At 37.2% G+C, this 11,181-nt stretch overlaps 1 protein-coding gene across 1 annotated transcript; it reads left to right on the top strand.

Moving 5' to 3' along the window:
• The first annotated feature begins 313 nt into the window (after nt 1-313).
• On the top strand, nt 314-10,971 carry LOC117394956 (ras-related protein Rab-18). Its single transcript, XM_033993727.3, has 7 exons — nt 314-528; nt 2,794-2,849; nt 5,072-5,133; nt 6,052-6,124; nt 6,241-6,359; nt 7,054-7,120; nt 9,071-10,971. The coding sequence occupies exons 1-7, from the start codon at nt 461-463 to the stop codon at nt 9,244-9,246; spliced, it is 621 nt and encodes a 206-aa protein (XP_033849618.1). The 5' UTR covers nt 314-460; the 3' UTR covers nt 9,247-10,971.
• Nucleotides 10,972-11,181: the final 210 nt, after the last annotated feature.

Below are 11,181 nucleotides of genomic sequence, written 5' to 3'. Positions count from 1 at the left end.
AGAGCGTCTGGTTTAGCTTTGGAAAGCCAAAGGCCACCATCTATTCACCCTGTAAGTGTAACCTGAAATATGTATGCGAATGGCAACGAATTAACAGAGATGTGTCCTGTTTCTGAAACCTACTGTACCTAGCCAACAAGCAGGGCATAGTCTGTTCCACGTTTTCTAATTTCTGTCACATTTACTCCTGCACTATGTACAGCAATAAGCCTCCCATCTTTGGACCTCTGTTTAACCCTCTTGGATACCCCCTGGTGGTGGTTTCCCGCTATGCAGCTTGTGTTGTGTTGCGCAGGAGCGGTATTGTGACGACACAATGTGTCTGCTCCAATAGGAAGTTGCTTTGTGAGGGGAGCTTCTGCGAGGCAACAGAGAACGCAGGGCCTTCAGTAACGTGAAACCGAAACGTATTCCCTCAGTTTTACTCTGTCGACGTAAAATATACAAGGCAGCTGGAAGTATGGATGACGACGTATTGACCACTCTGAAGATTTTGATAATCGGAGAAAGCGGAGTAGGGAAGTCCAGGTAAAGAAGCTTGTTTTCCACTGAATGTGAAAAAAACCAAGATACGGGCCGTCTCTCCCTGGCTTGCTCTGTGTGCGGCGTAACACCGGCTAGCTGCAGCTGAGCAGGCCTGCAGTGGCTTTAGTTATTTATGTGTTCCTGATCGTTTTTTTAAAATTATTATTATGTCGTGTATTTGTTTCAAAGCAGGGTAGAACGCAGACTTACTAATGTAGAATGCTGTTTGTGTTTTAATTTTAGGTAAGACAATTTACTATACGTGTCCCTTGTTTAAGTCGATGTATTTATAATGTTAATAATAATAATACAAAAAAAACACCAGCTTGTGTTCTTCAGTGTTACTGTATCCTTATTTATTTTTTGTTGTTGACTTCGTGAGTTGTCAATTACCATTCAGTTGCTTATTAGTAATACGAATTAATAGCACACTCGAGGAAAATAATAATTCCAGTACGAAATACACAGAAAACTATTGTTTCTAATTTTCTTTCGACGTCAGCTGTCATTTGTGCTGTCAGTAATGATACATACACACATTGGAATGGTTTGATGTATTTGATCTGTTTACATCAACCAGTCAGTTTATTTAAGGCTTTTTTATATATAAATAACGGAAACCACGTCCTGTGTTGATTCTGTCTGGATAGAATTTGAAATCCATCAGATATCTTTTTTTTTAAAACATTGAAAAATGTGGAGAATGTAACACGATGTACCGCCTTGTACTCGGGGGATGTTGCAACTGCTAGTCTGGTGATGACGTCTCGAGGTTGTACAGTGTACTGGTGGCCTTTGGCTCATGTCCTATATTGTGTTATAGGCCCCCTGATTAGGCAATAGGTTAGAAACACTACCAGTGCTCTTTGAAATATACACCAGATTTATAAATGATGTCTGTTTTGGTGATTATGCAGAGCTACAGTCATTTCTTTGGTCCTGTAAACAGCATTTCATAAACAGATGGACAAAGACACATGCTTACACTGTATTTGTGTAGGCCTATACTGTATATTCATTTGTAAATGCTAAACTGAAAATGAGTATTCCTTAAAACACGATCAATCGCATGTACTGTAACTACAAGAAATTCAAGGATTTGCTGTTCAAAAGCCTCTTCCCATGATGTCAATTATTGGTTGAGCAAATTATATTTCTTTGTTAATCAATTTGAGATGTTCAATAATGGGCTATTCACACAATTGAATGACTGTAATGGAGTGATACAACAAATGGACATCAAACTGCAGTTTTAATAAATTATCTGCATATTTTATATATAGCGTTAATAATGCCCACTGCAAGTACTCTGTAGGCTAAATCATACCCACGGTTAGAAACTTGTACTAGTCCAAGATGCAGAGACAGCCAGACATCCTCTGTATGCCCCAGATTTATAATATACTCAACAATATGTGCTGAAGCAGGTCCTTGGCAAGTTTCATCTCAATTAGACAAGTGATTCTCTAGCTGCAAAGCTCCAAAATGCCATGCAGAATATATCGTTGGATAAATCGGGGCTCGATTTGCTCCTTTTGATTTTTACTTAATTTGAGGCAGTCCTGAAACCCAGAACGGGGTGCAGGATTAGTATGACTTTCAAACACTGCATACCTCTAGGCATTTTTAAAACTTTAAATAGTTGCAGTCTGACATGCCTGATGCAACACCTTTGACACTTAAAATCTTATTGGTCACATGGTCGTCCAAACTACATTCTGACTGACAAACAGCTGAGTAGTGGAACTTGTTTTTCAAAGTGGAGCATTGCGCTTTACTTGTCTCCCTGCTTTGTTGGAAACACCCGAAGCTTACACAAGGGCTGTTATTTTCCCTCTTGCTTGCTGGCATCTCATGCAGAGGCTGCACCCAAGGAATTAGTGTAGCAGATAAACCAAATACAAAAATATGAACCGAGTTGATGCTAAATTTGTGATTAATCAAATTAAGATTATGGAGATTGCTTGTACAGAAGGCTTTACGTACAGCTTTACAGACAGTGCAATTCATGTAAGACTTTAGTTAAGAGAAACTAGTACTTATTTTTCATTCCTCTGTCCAGACTTGATACAATTATGTGAGTGCTTATACAGGATCTGTACCCTTTATAGGCAGTTAGCTTTTGATAACGGTAAGACGGAAGCAAAGGATTGCTTGATGCTGTGCTGCCTGCTGTAAAGCCGTTTGTTGGTGTATTATTTTTATTTTTTGTGAATGTTTTTTAAAGATTACTCAATGTGTGTATTTTTTTTGGCTTGTCTTTTCCAGTCTTCTCTTAAGGTTTACGGATGATACTTTTGATCCAGAACTTGCGGCAACCATTGGTAAGTTTGAAATAAAATAAAATTTGGAGTAGGTTGTGTGTGTCATAAGCTGATTATTATATTGGCAAAAACAACTGTTTGGAGTTTTTGTCCTAGTTGTTTTTTAGACAAAACTTTGAATTCTAACCTGCTTGTTCTTGACCAGTTATTAGGCTTTAAATAAGATCACACAACTGCCTAAAGGATTTTTGCAGGCTAATTGGATCTACCCAGAAGTTACTTCTGTACAGTTTCCTAACTTGGACTGTAAACCAGCCATTTTTTTTTTTTTTTTAAATGACATGAGCACAACAAGGAAACAGTTAAGTTGATTAGAGATGCGTAAGTGACAAGCACATTTAAACATAATAAAGATCTGTCTTAATGAGTCGCAAATATGAAACTCAGTCGGCACAAGAGCAGGGACAAAAGCGGCCTTGTGAAAGTAATACAGGCCTAAATATATTTGCAATAAAAAATATAAATCTTTTATACATTATCCAAGTTAGATCAGAGCATTGTTGCACTTCACATTCAATATTAGACCAAACAAGCTAGAAAATTATATGAAATATGTGTGAAGATTTACAGCTCTGAATTATACCTATTTTCAGACAGATCAGAGTCAACAGACTTGAGATTGTTGATAGACTTTACAGGGGTTTCACAGTCCTACAAAATTCGTTTCTGTTGGCAACATTGTCAGCACATCAGTTATTATTCATAACAATTACACAGGAATGAATGTGCAGCTTGGCTGATAAAGTGAGGGACAGCAGAGCTTTTCTGTTCCGCCCGTTCCTCCATGGCCAGGACTACAGTTGGCCCGATTCCATTTCTGACAATTCCTTGGAAAACTGTGGATCGTGAACTGTACACATGTTGTAACACCTTGTGCCTGTTAAATAATATACTCAACAACACACACAAAAAGAAGCGTTAGGTTTTGGCCCTGTCCACACGACATAACCGATCTCGAGAACCATACTCAAAACCGTTCTAATTAATCCAGCTCAAAGCGTCCACACTGAAGTATCGTTCCATGTTTAGTGGGGCTCAATGCATCCACACACAATTAGAATAGTTAGATTACAGTTCCTAGCAGCGCAATGGACAGTGGAAATTAATACGATAGTATCCCACCATACACTGTATTTTAATTTAAAATGTGTTATGTTTCATATTAATAGAGGTGCATATTGCTAAAAAGAAATCAAATAAGAATTTTGGAAAATGTAAATGTGAACACACACAAGTAGGGCTTGAAGTGTTTGGGTTTTATTTTTAATCAGGTGACGTCCCTTTAAGCAAATTGAGCTGAATCTGTTTTCGTAATTAAATTCAGAAAAAAAGCTGTTAATTAAAAAACAATCTTTGTTATTAACTTCATATCTTGCCTGCGCCTAATTCTGGTCCCCTTAATTTTATTTAAAACATAGCTGACAAATTACGTGAATTGTTCATCCCGATCCTACTTTTAGAATTTCATTTTTGCAGTCGACTAACGTTGTGCTTTTGTTATTTTCTCCACTAGTTTAACAGAGGTAGCCTGACAGTGTTTATTTATTTATTTATTTATTTATTTTAAGCATTAAAATGAACACCCATTGCAGAGTGTACACTGATAGCAAGTCCTTCAGGCACCAGTATTGCGCCAAACATACAACAAAGCATTTTGGGATATTGGAGGATACACAAGAAATGTAGTTCGGTATTACAGCGTCCACACTTCTGACAAACCGCACTACCTGACACAATCTAATTTAGAAGCTGACTCGAGACTACCCCCTCAGATGGTGTCGAGTCCGATTCTCGTACGGTATTAAACGCTGCGTAGTGTGGACGCAAACCGTATTTAGCACTTCTAAGCCAGTTTAAATGCAACTAATATTGTTTAAAGGCATAGTGTGGACAGAGCCTTTGTCTAGACTTTGCAAAAAAAAATTAACAAAACCTGAAGACATTCAGGCCAGAGGCCTGTTCTCTGTATTTACAAGTTTAGTGGGATACCTGATTGGAATGGCAGATCAAGACCATCTATTAAGTTTGGGCAGACAAAGGCATTGTGTTTATTAATCTCACCATTCATTTGTAATGATGAGAATAAGGGATTTGAGTGCATGGACGGACTGGCCATCGTCCATTAAAATGACACTGTTTATAGCAAGCTAGTTTTATTTGGTGACTATTTATTAGCCATGCAGAAAAGCATTGCAATTTAACTGAATGAATGTGTCTTGTAGGTGTTGACTTCAAAGTGAAAACTATATCAGTGGATGGGAATAAGGCAAAGCTTGCGATATGGGTAAGCTATTTTTGTATGACTAATGCAATATAAGGAAACGCCATTTTAACTTGCCAAATTTTAAAATCTGTTTTAATAATACCTCTGTCCACAATATATATATATATATATATATATATATATATATATATATATATATATATATATATATATATATATAATTTTTTTTTTTTTTTTTTTTTACATTATAAATATAATCTAATGATTGCAGGATGGATCTTGCATTTGAAAAAACTGCAGGCCACGGTTATAACTTATCATATTGTAAGTAGATATATTGTAAGGAATCTGAAGAGCATTGCATTTACACCTATTGACTTCTGATATTGGAGCGTATGATAAGTTGCAATTGGAAGCTTGTTATCCACCTACAAAATCACCTTAGTTTATGAGCATGTCTGAATTCTCCTCGCCTCTGTCTGGGCTTTTAAGGTTTTGTATGTTTATGTCTTAGCACTAAACATAAAAGACTGTTGACTTACACACTTGTAATCCAGCAGATGGAGCCTGACATTTATTTGGTAAAGCTTATTAATGGTAAACTAGAGATCAATTCACATAACTAAGCATAGCAATTTGGGTCTACCAGATTTAATGAGGCGAATGGAATTAGTGTGGAATGTAGCAATATTGTAGGTTAAGCACATGCAATGCTATTTGGAATTTCAGACGGAAACTTAAACACAGAACCATACTGTTCCTGTACAGTCAAATGTATTGAAGACTAACCTTTGATATTTATAAACAACTCACTTTAATACTGTATAAGGTGCAACACACTTGTAATCCAACAGATGGTGCAAATGACTAGCTTTAGAAAATTCCTTGAGTTTGAAAAGTGGTTCGTTATTTGATATTGCAAGATGGTGTTGCAGGTTTAGTGAGTTCTTGTTGTGTTTATTTTGCTTTTAATTTTAGGACACGGCCGGCCAGGAACGGTTCAGAACTCTGACTCCTAGCTACTACAGAGGAGCACAGGGTGTGATCCTGGGTAAGTCAGTAGGGTTCTTATATTCTTTCTTATTGGTTTTAATGTTGCGTGTCTTAAGGTCTAACTTATGAAATGCATGCAAGCACTGAATGGATTGTCAATTGCTTTTCTTTCAGTATATGATGTGACGAGACGAGATACGTTCGGCAAACTTGATAACTGGCTAAATGAGCTGGAAACATACTGCACAAGGAATGACCTCGTCAAAATGTTAGTTGGAAACAAAATTGATAAGGTGAGTCTTATTTAACTATTTCCATAGATCTGAACCTGCTGTGCATCCATACGAAGGAAGGAAAGATTCAATGAAACAGGACAAAAGAGAACTTAGATGTGAGGTTTAGTGGTCTTATTCCTCATACTGTATGTGAATATGTGTCCTTACACAGCTTAGAAAAACAGGGACATTTAAAGTGCTGGAAGTTAGCCAGCCAAACAGGGTCGTTGGTAAAGAGAGTACGGTATATCTTGACACTCAAAACCTCTATATGCTTTAAGATAATTGTCTTTGCAACTCTTCTTACAAAAGGCTCAATCTTTAATAAATATGTTTGTATTCCCTGAAGGGATGCATATTATGAAAGTTCCTGTACATGTAAATGTATGTATGTCACATTTTAATTTACCCAAAGGACCAATTTTACAGTTATGAAACTTGGTAAGGACATTTTCCAGAGCAGTGCATTGAGAGTATCACACAGGGATATAAGATGTGGTCCGTAAGTATGTGTCAGTGTGTTACACTCAGCACCACTGAAAATGCGTGAAATGATTGTGTAATAGTCTTCACTTGTCCACGCTTCAGCTGCAGTACCCTATTACCAGCTACTGGGATATAGTATATGGGATTTTTTTTTTGTTAAGGTAAATAAACATGTTAGGTATTGAGATTGTGCTGAAAGGGTTTTTTTTTTTTTTTTTAAATATAGGAAGGTCGGGAACTAGACAGGAATGAAGGCCTTAAATTTGCAAGGAAACATTCCATGCTTTTTATAGGTAAGTCAGAAGAATCACCATAAATAATAAGACATTTTTTTTGTTGTTATTGCAGGCATCTATACAACTGCTTTCTCTGTCTTTCCATTTGATTTTTATCATGTCATCTCCGTTTTAATGCAACTTCAAGATGATTTTTTGTTTTCATAAGCAATATGCATTTTAATGGTGGCTGTCTTTTAATGTACAGTGCCTTGCGAAAGTATTCGGCCCCCTTGAACTTTGCGACCTTTTGCCACATTTCAGGCTTCAAACATAAAGATATGAAACTGTAATTTTTTGTGAAGAATCAACAACAAGTGGGACACAATCATGAAGTGGAACGAAATTTATTGGATATTTCAAACTTTTTTAACAAATAAAAAACTGAAAAATTGGGCGTGCAAAATTATTCAGCCCCTTTACTTTCAGTGCAGCAAACTCTCTCCAGAAGTTCAGTGAGGATCTCTGAATGATCCAATGTTGACCTAAATGACTAATGATGATAAATAGAATCCACCTGTGTGTAATCAATTCTCCGTATAAATGCACCTGCACTGTGATAGTCTCAGAGGTCCGTTTAAAGCGCAGAGAGCATCATGAAGAACAAGGAACACACCAGGCAGGTCCGAGATACTGTTGTGGAGAAGTTTAAAGCCGGATTTGGATACAAAAAGATTTCCCAAGCTTTAAACATCCCAAGGAGCACTGTGCAAGCGATAATATTGAAATGGAAGGAGTATCAGACCACTGCAAATCTACCAAGACCTGGCCGTCCCTCTAAACTTTCAGCTCATACAAGGAGAAGACTGATCAGAGATGCAGCCAAAAGGCCCATGATCACTCTGGATGAACTGCAGAGATCTACAGCTGAGGTGGGAGACTCTGTCCATAGGACAACAATCAGTCGTATACTGCACAAATCTGGCCTTTATGGAAGAGTGGCAAGAAGAAAGCCATTTCTTAAAGATATCCATAAAAAGTGTCGTTTACAGTTTGCCACAAGCCACCAGGGAGACACACCAAACATGTGGAAGAAGGTGCTCTGGTCAGATGAAACCAAAATCGAACTTTTTGGCAACAATGCAAAACGTTATGTTTGGCGTAAAAGCAACACAGCTCATCACCCTGAACACACCATCCCCACTGTCAAACATGGTGGTGGCAGCATCATGGTTTGGGCCTGCTTTTCTTCAGCAGGGACAGGGAAGATGGTTAAAATTGATGGGAAGATGGATGGAGCCAAATACAGGACCATTCTGGAAGAAAACCTGATGGAGTCTGCAAAAGACCTGAGACTGGGACGGAGATTTGTCTTCCAACAAGACAATGATCCAAAACATAAAGCAAAATCTACAATGGAATGGTTCACAAATAAACATATCCAGGTGTTAGAATGGCCAAGTCAAAGTCCAGACCTGAATCCAATCGAGAATCTGTGGAAAGAACTGAAAACTGCTGTTCACAAATGCTCTCCATCCAACCTCGCTGAGCTCGAGCTGTTTTGCAAGGAGGAATGGGCAAAAATTTCAGTCTCTCGATGTGCAAAACTGATAGAGACATACCCCAAGCGACTTACAGCTGTAATCGCAGCAAAAGGTGGCACTACAAAGTATTAACTTAAGGGGGCTGAATAATTTTGCACGCCCAATTTTTCAGTTTTTTATTTGTTAAAAAAGTTTGAAATATCCAATAAATTTCGTTCCACTTCATGATTGTGTCCCACTTGTTGTTGATTCTTCACAAAAAATTACAGTTTCATATCTTTATGTTTGAAGCCTGAAATGTGGCAAAAGGTCGCAAAGTTCAAGGGGGCCGAATACTTTCGCAAGGCACTGTATTCATTTGACAGGTGAATTTATCTAATTTGAAGGCTGTATCAGACATATCGCTTTAATAAATATATAACTATTATTTTTTTTAAAAGACTTCTTCTGAGAACAACTGTTTACATTTTAACCCCCTATGTAGAAGCTAGTGCGAAAACTTGTGACGGTGTACAGTGCGCTTTTGAAGAACTTGTGGAGAAAATCATTCAGACACCTGGACTGTGGGAGAGCGAGACCCAGAGCAGAGGAGTGAGGCTGTCTGACCAGGAGGAGGGCAGTAGAGCTGGAAGCTGTGGCGGATACTGCTCCATGTTGTAAAAAAAAAAAATCACAAAACTAAAACACATTTTTTTTAGACTATTTAAACTGCTGATGAACTGTATTCCTGTCTATACTTTCATTAGCTGATGTAATAGGAACATTGCTGTTTGCACACTTTCTGGTAACATGGCAGCAGCCGTTGTTTGTAAAAAAAGAAAGAAAAAAAAAGCCCGCTCCTAAACAACTTCTCAAGACTTGCAGTCAGTCTGTGACCATGGGTGCAGTCGTCCAGTTCATATACATATGAAGAGCACTGAATGTGGCTGGTGTCAGTTAATGTAGCAAACTATTTACAACTCACTAAAGATAAACACATCCCTCCTTGCTGCCATTATATCATTTGTACTTGACAGCATACATGTTTTCCATTGAGCACAAACATTATTCCTTTCCTCCTGTTGCTGTTTTGAATGTGAGGAATTGACAAATGCATTGTGTATATGTAAGCACAAAATCACTAAAAGAAGGATTGCTTTTCCCAGTGTAAGCTGCTTGCTGTACGCTCTGCATCATCACGCCTTTTAATCCGAAAAGAAGGAAACGCTTCATTTTAACATTTTATTTGAGCGGTGAAAATGCTGTTAAGATACTACCAAGTTGTGGACCTTTTTTGTAATGTTATTTTGAATCAGTTATTTGTTTGAACCAATTAATAATAGTTCCAGACATTTTTGGATCTGCATTTTATTACTCATATTAACTCAGACTGCATTCTTTAAACTGGGTTTGAAAGGTTTATAAATCAGGCGGATTGGCACTGTAGCTTTCTATTGTACGCTGCAAAAGCATAAAAATCCATGTCTTGTTTTGTTTCCTGTTTCCTTAGCTAGTTATTTAATGGTCCATAACCTAGGCACATTCTGACTTTCTTTAAATATCTTCACATCAAAGATTGAACTCAGTTTATTACATTTATCTTATGAATCATTCCCGAATCTAAACTATTTAACAAACCATTAGTGAGGGCTTTGCAGTTCAGTGAAACACAACAGATATACAGTATTCTGAGCCTAACAAATACAGCATTTTCTTTTTTCCGTTCCAGGCACATTGCTGAAGTGTAGTTCTGTGCATGTGTATAAAAATTGCAGCATGCAGCAGTGTAAATCACTTATCTGGACAATGTACAGATGTTTGACGCATGTATGCCTTCTGCTTATGCTGGTTGGGTACATTTGCATTTTACCTGTTAATCCAAGTATAATTCATTTGTGCTGTAATACATATATATATATATATATATATATATATATATATAATTTGTCTACACGTTTGTATTGTTACCCTCAAATTCAAAGAACTCTTCAAGTGTTCACTTAATAAAAAAAAAATTTAAAAAAAAACAACAGTAATGTTGCATTCTGGGAGTGGGTGGGAGAATCATGATTTATTTAATACCCATGTTTTTAATCTGTTGGTTTTTTGTGGAAAGTGGTTCATTGTGGAGGTTAAGAATTAGGCAATATGTGTTAAAGTATAACTCAATCTTATATGATCTCCACAGAAAGTAGTTTGGTTTATACTGATTACCATATTTCTCACGAAACATCTTTCACACACACACACACACATCTATATATGTATATATATGCGCTGTATTAGACCTGGAGTTTGAGATGGTTGTCCACTGTTTTAATGCTATCTACTACTTTTAAAAATGTTGCATATATACAGTACTGTAAAATCCTAATCTGTTCATGTAAATAAATAATTAGTATCCAATGGACTTTTCCTTACCCTGTTTTTTTTTTTTTTTTTTTTTTTTAAATTCAAAATAAATATTGTGTGAATTTTTCTAGTTAAACACCTGAATAGAGGAGCTCCCGAGTGGCGCATCCGGTAAAGGCGCTCCGCGTGGAGTGGTTAGAGTCCAGGCTATTCCATTGCCGACCATGGATGGGAGTTCCCAGGGGGGGTGACATGCAATTGGCC

This window comes from Acipenser ruthenus, chromosome 3, assembly GCF_902713425.1.
Source record: "Acipenser ruthenus chromosome 3, fAciRut3.2 maternal haplotype, whole genome shotgun sequence".
Lineage (NCBI taxonomy): Eukaryota > Metazoa > Chordata > Actinopteri > Acipenseriformes > Acipenseridae > Acipenser > Acipenser ruthenus.
This window is presented reverse-complemented; position numbering and strand designations above follow the sequence as displayed.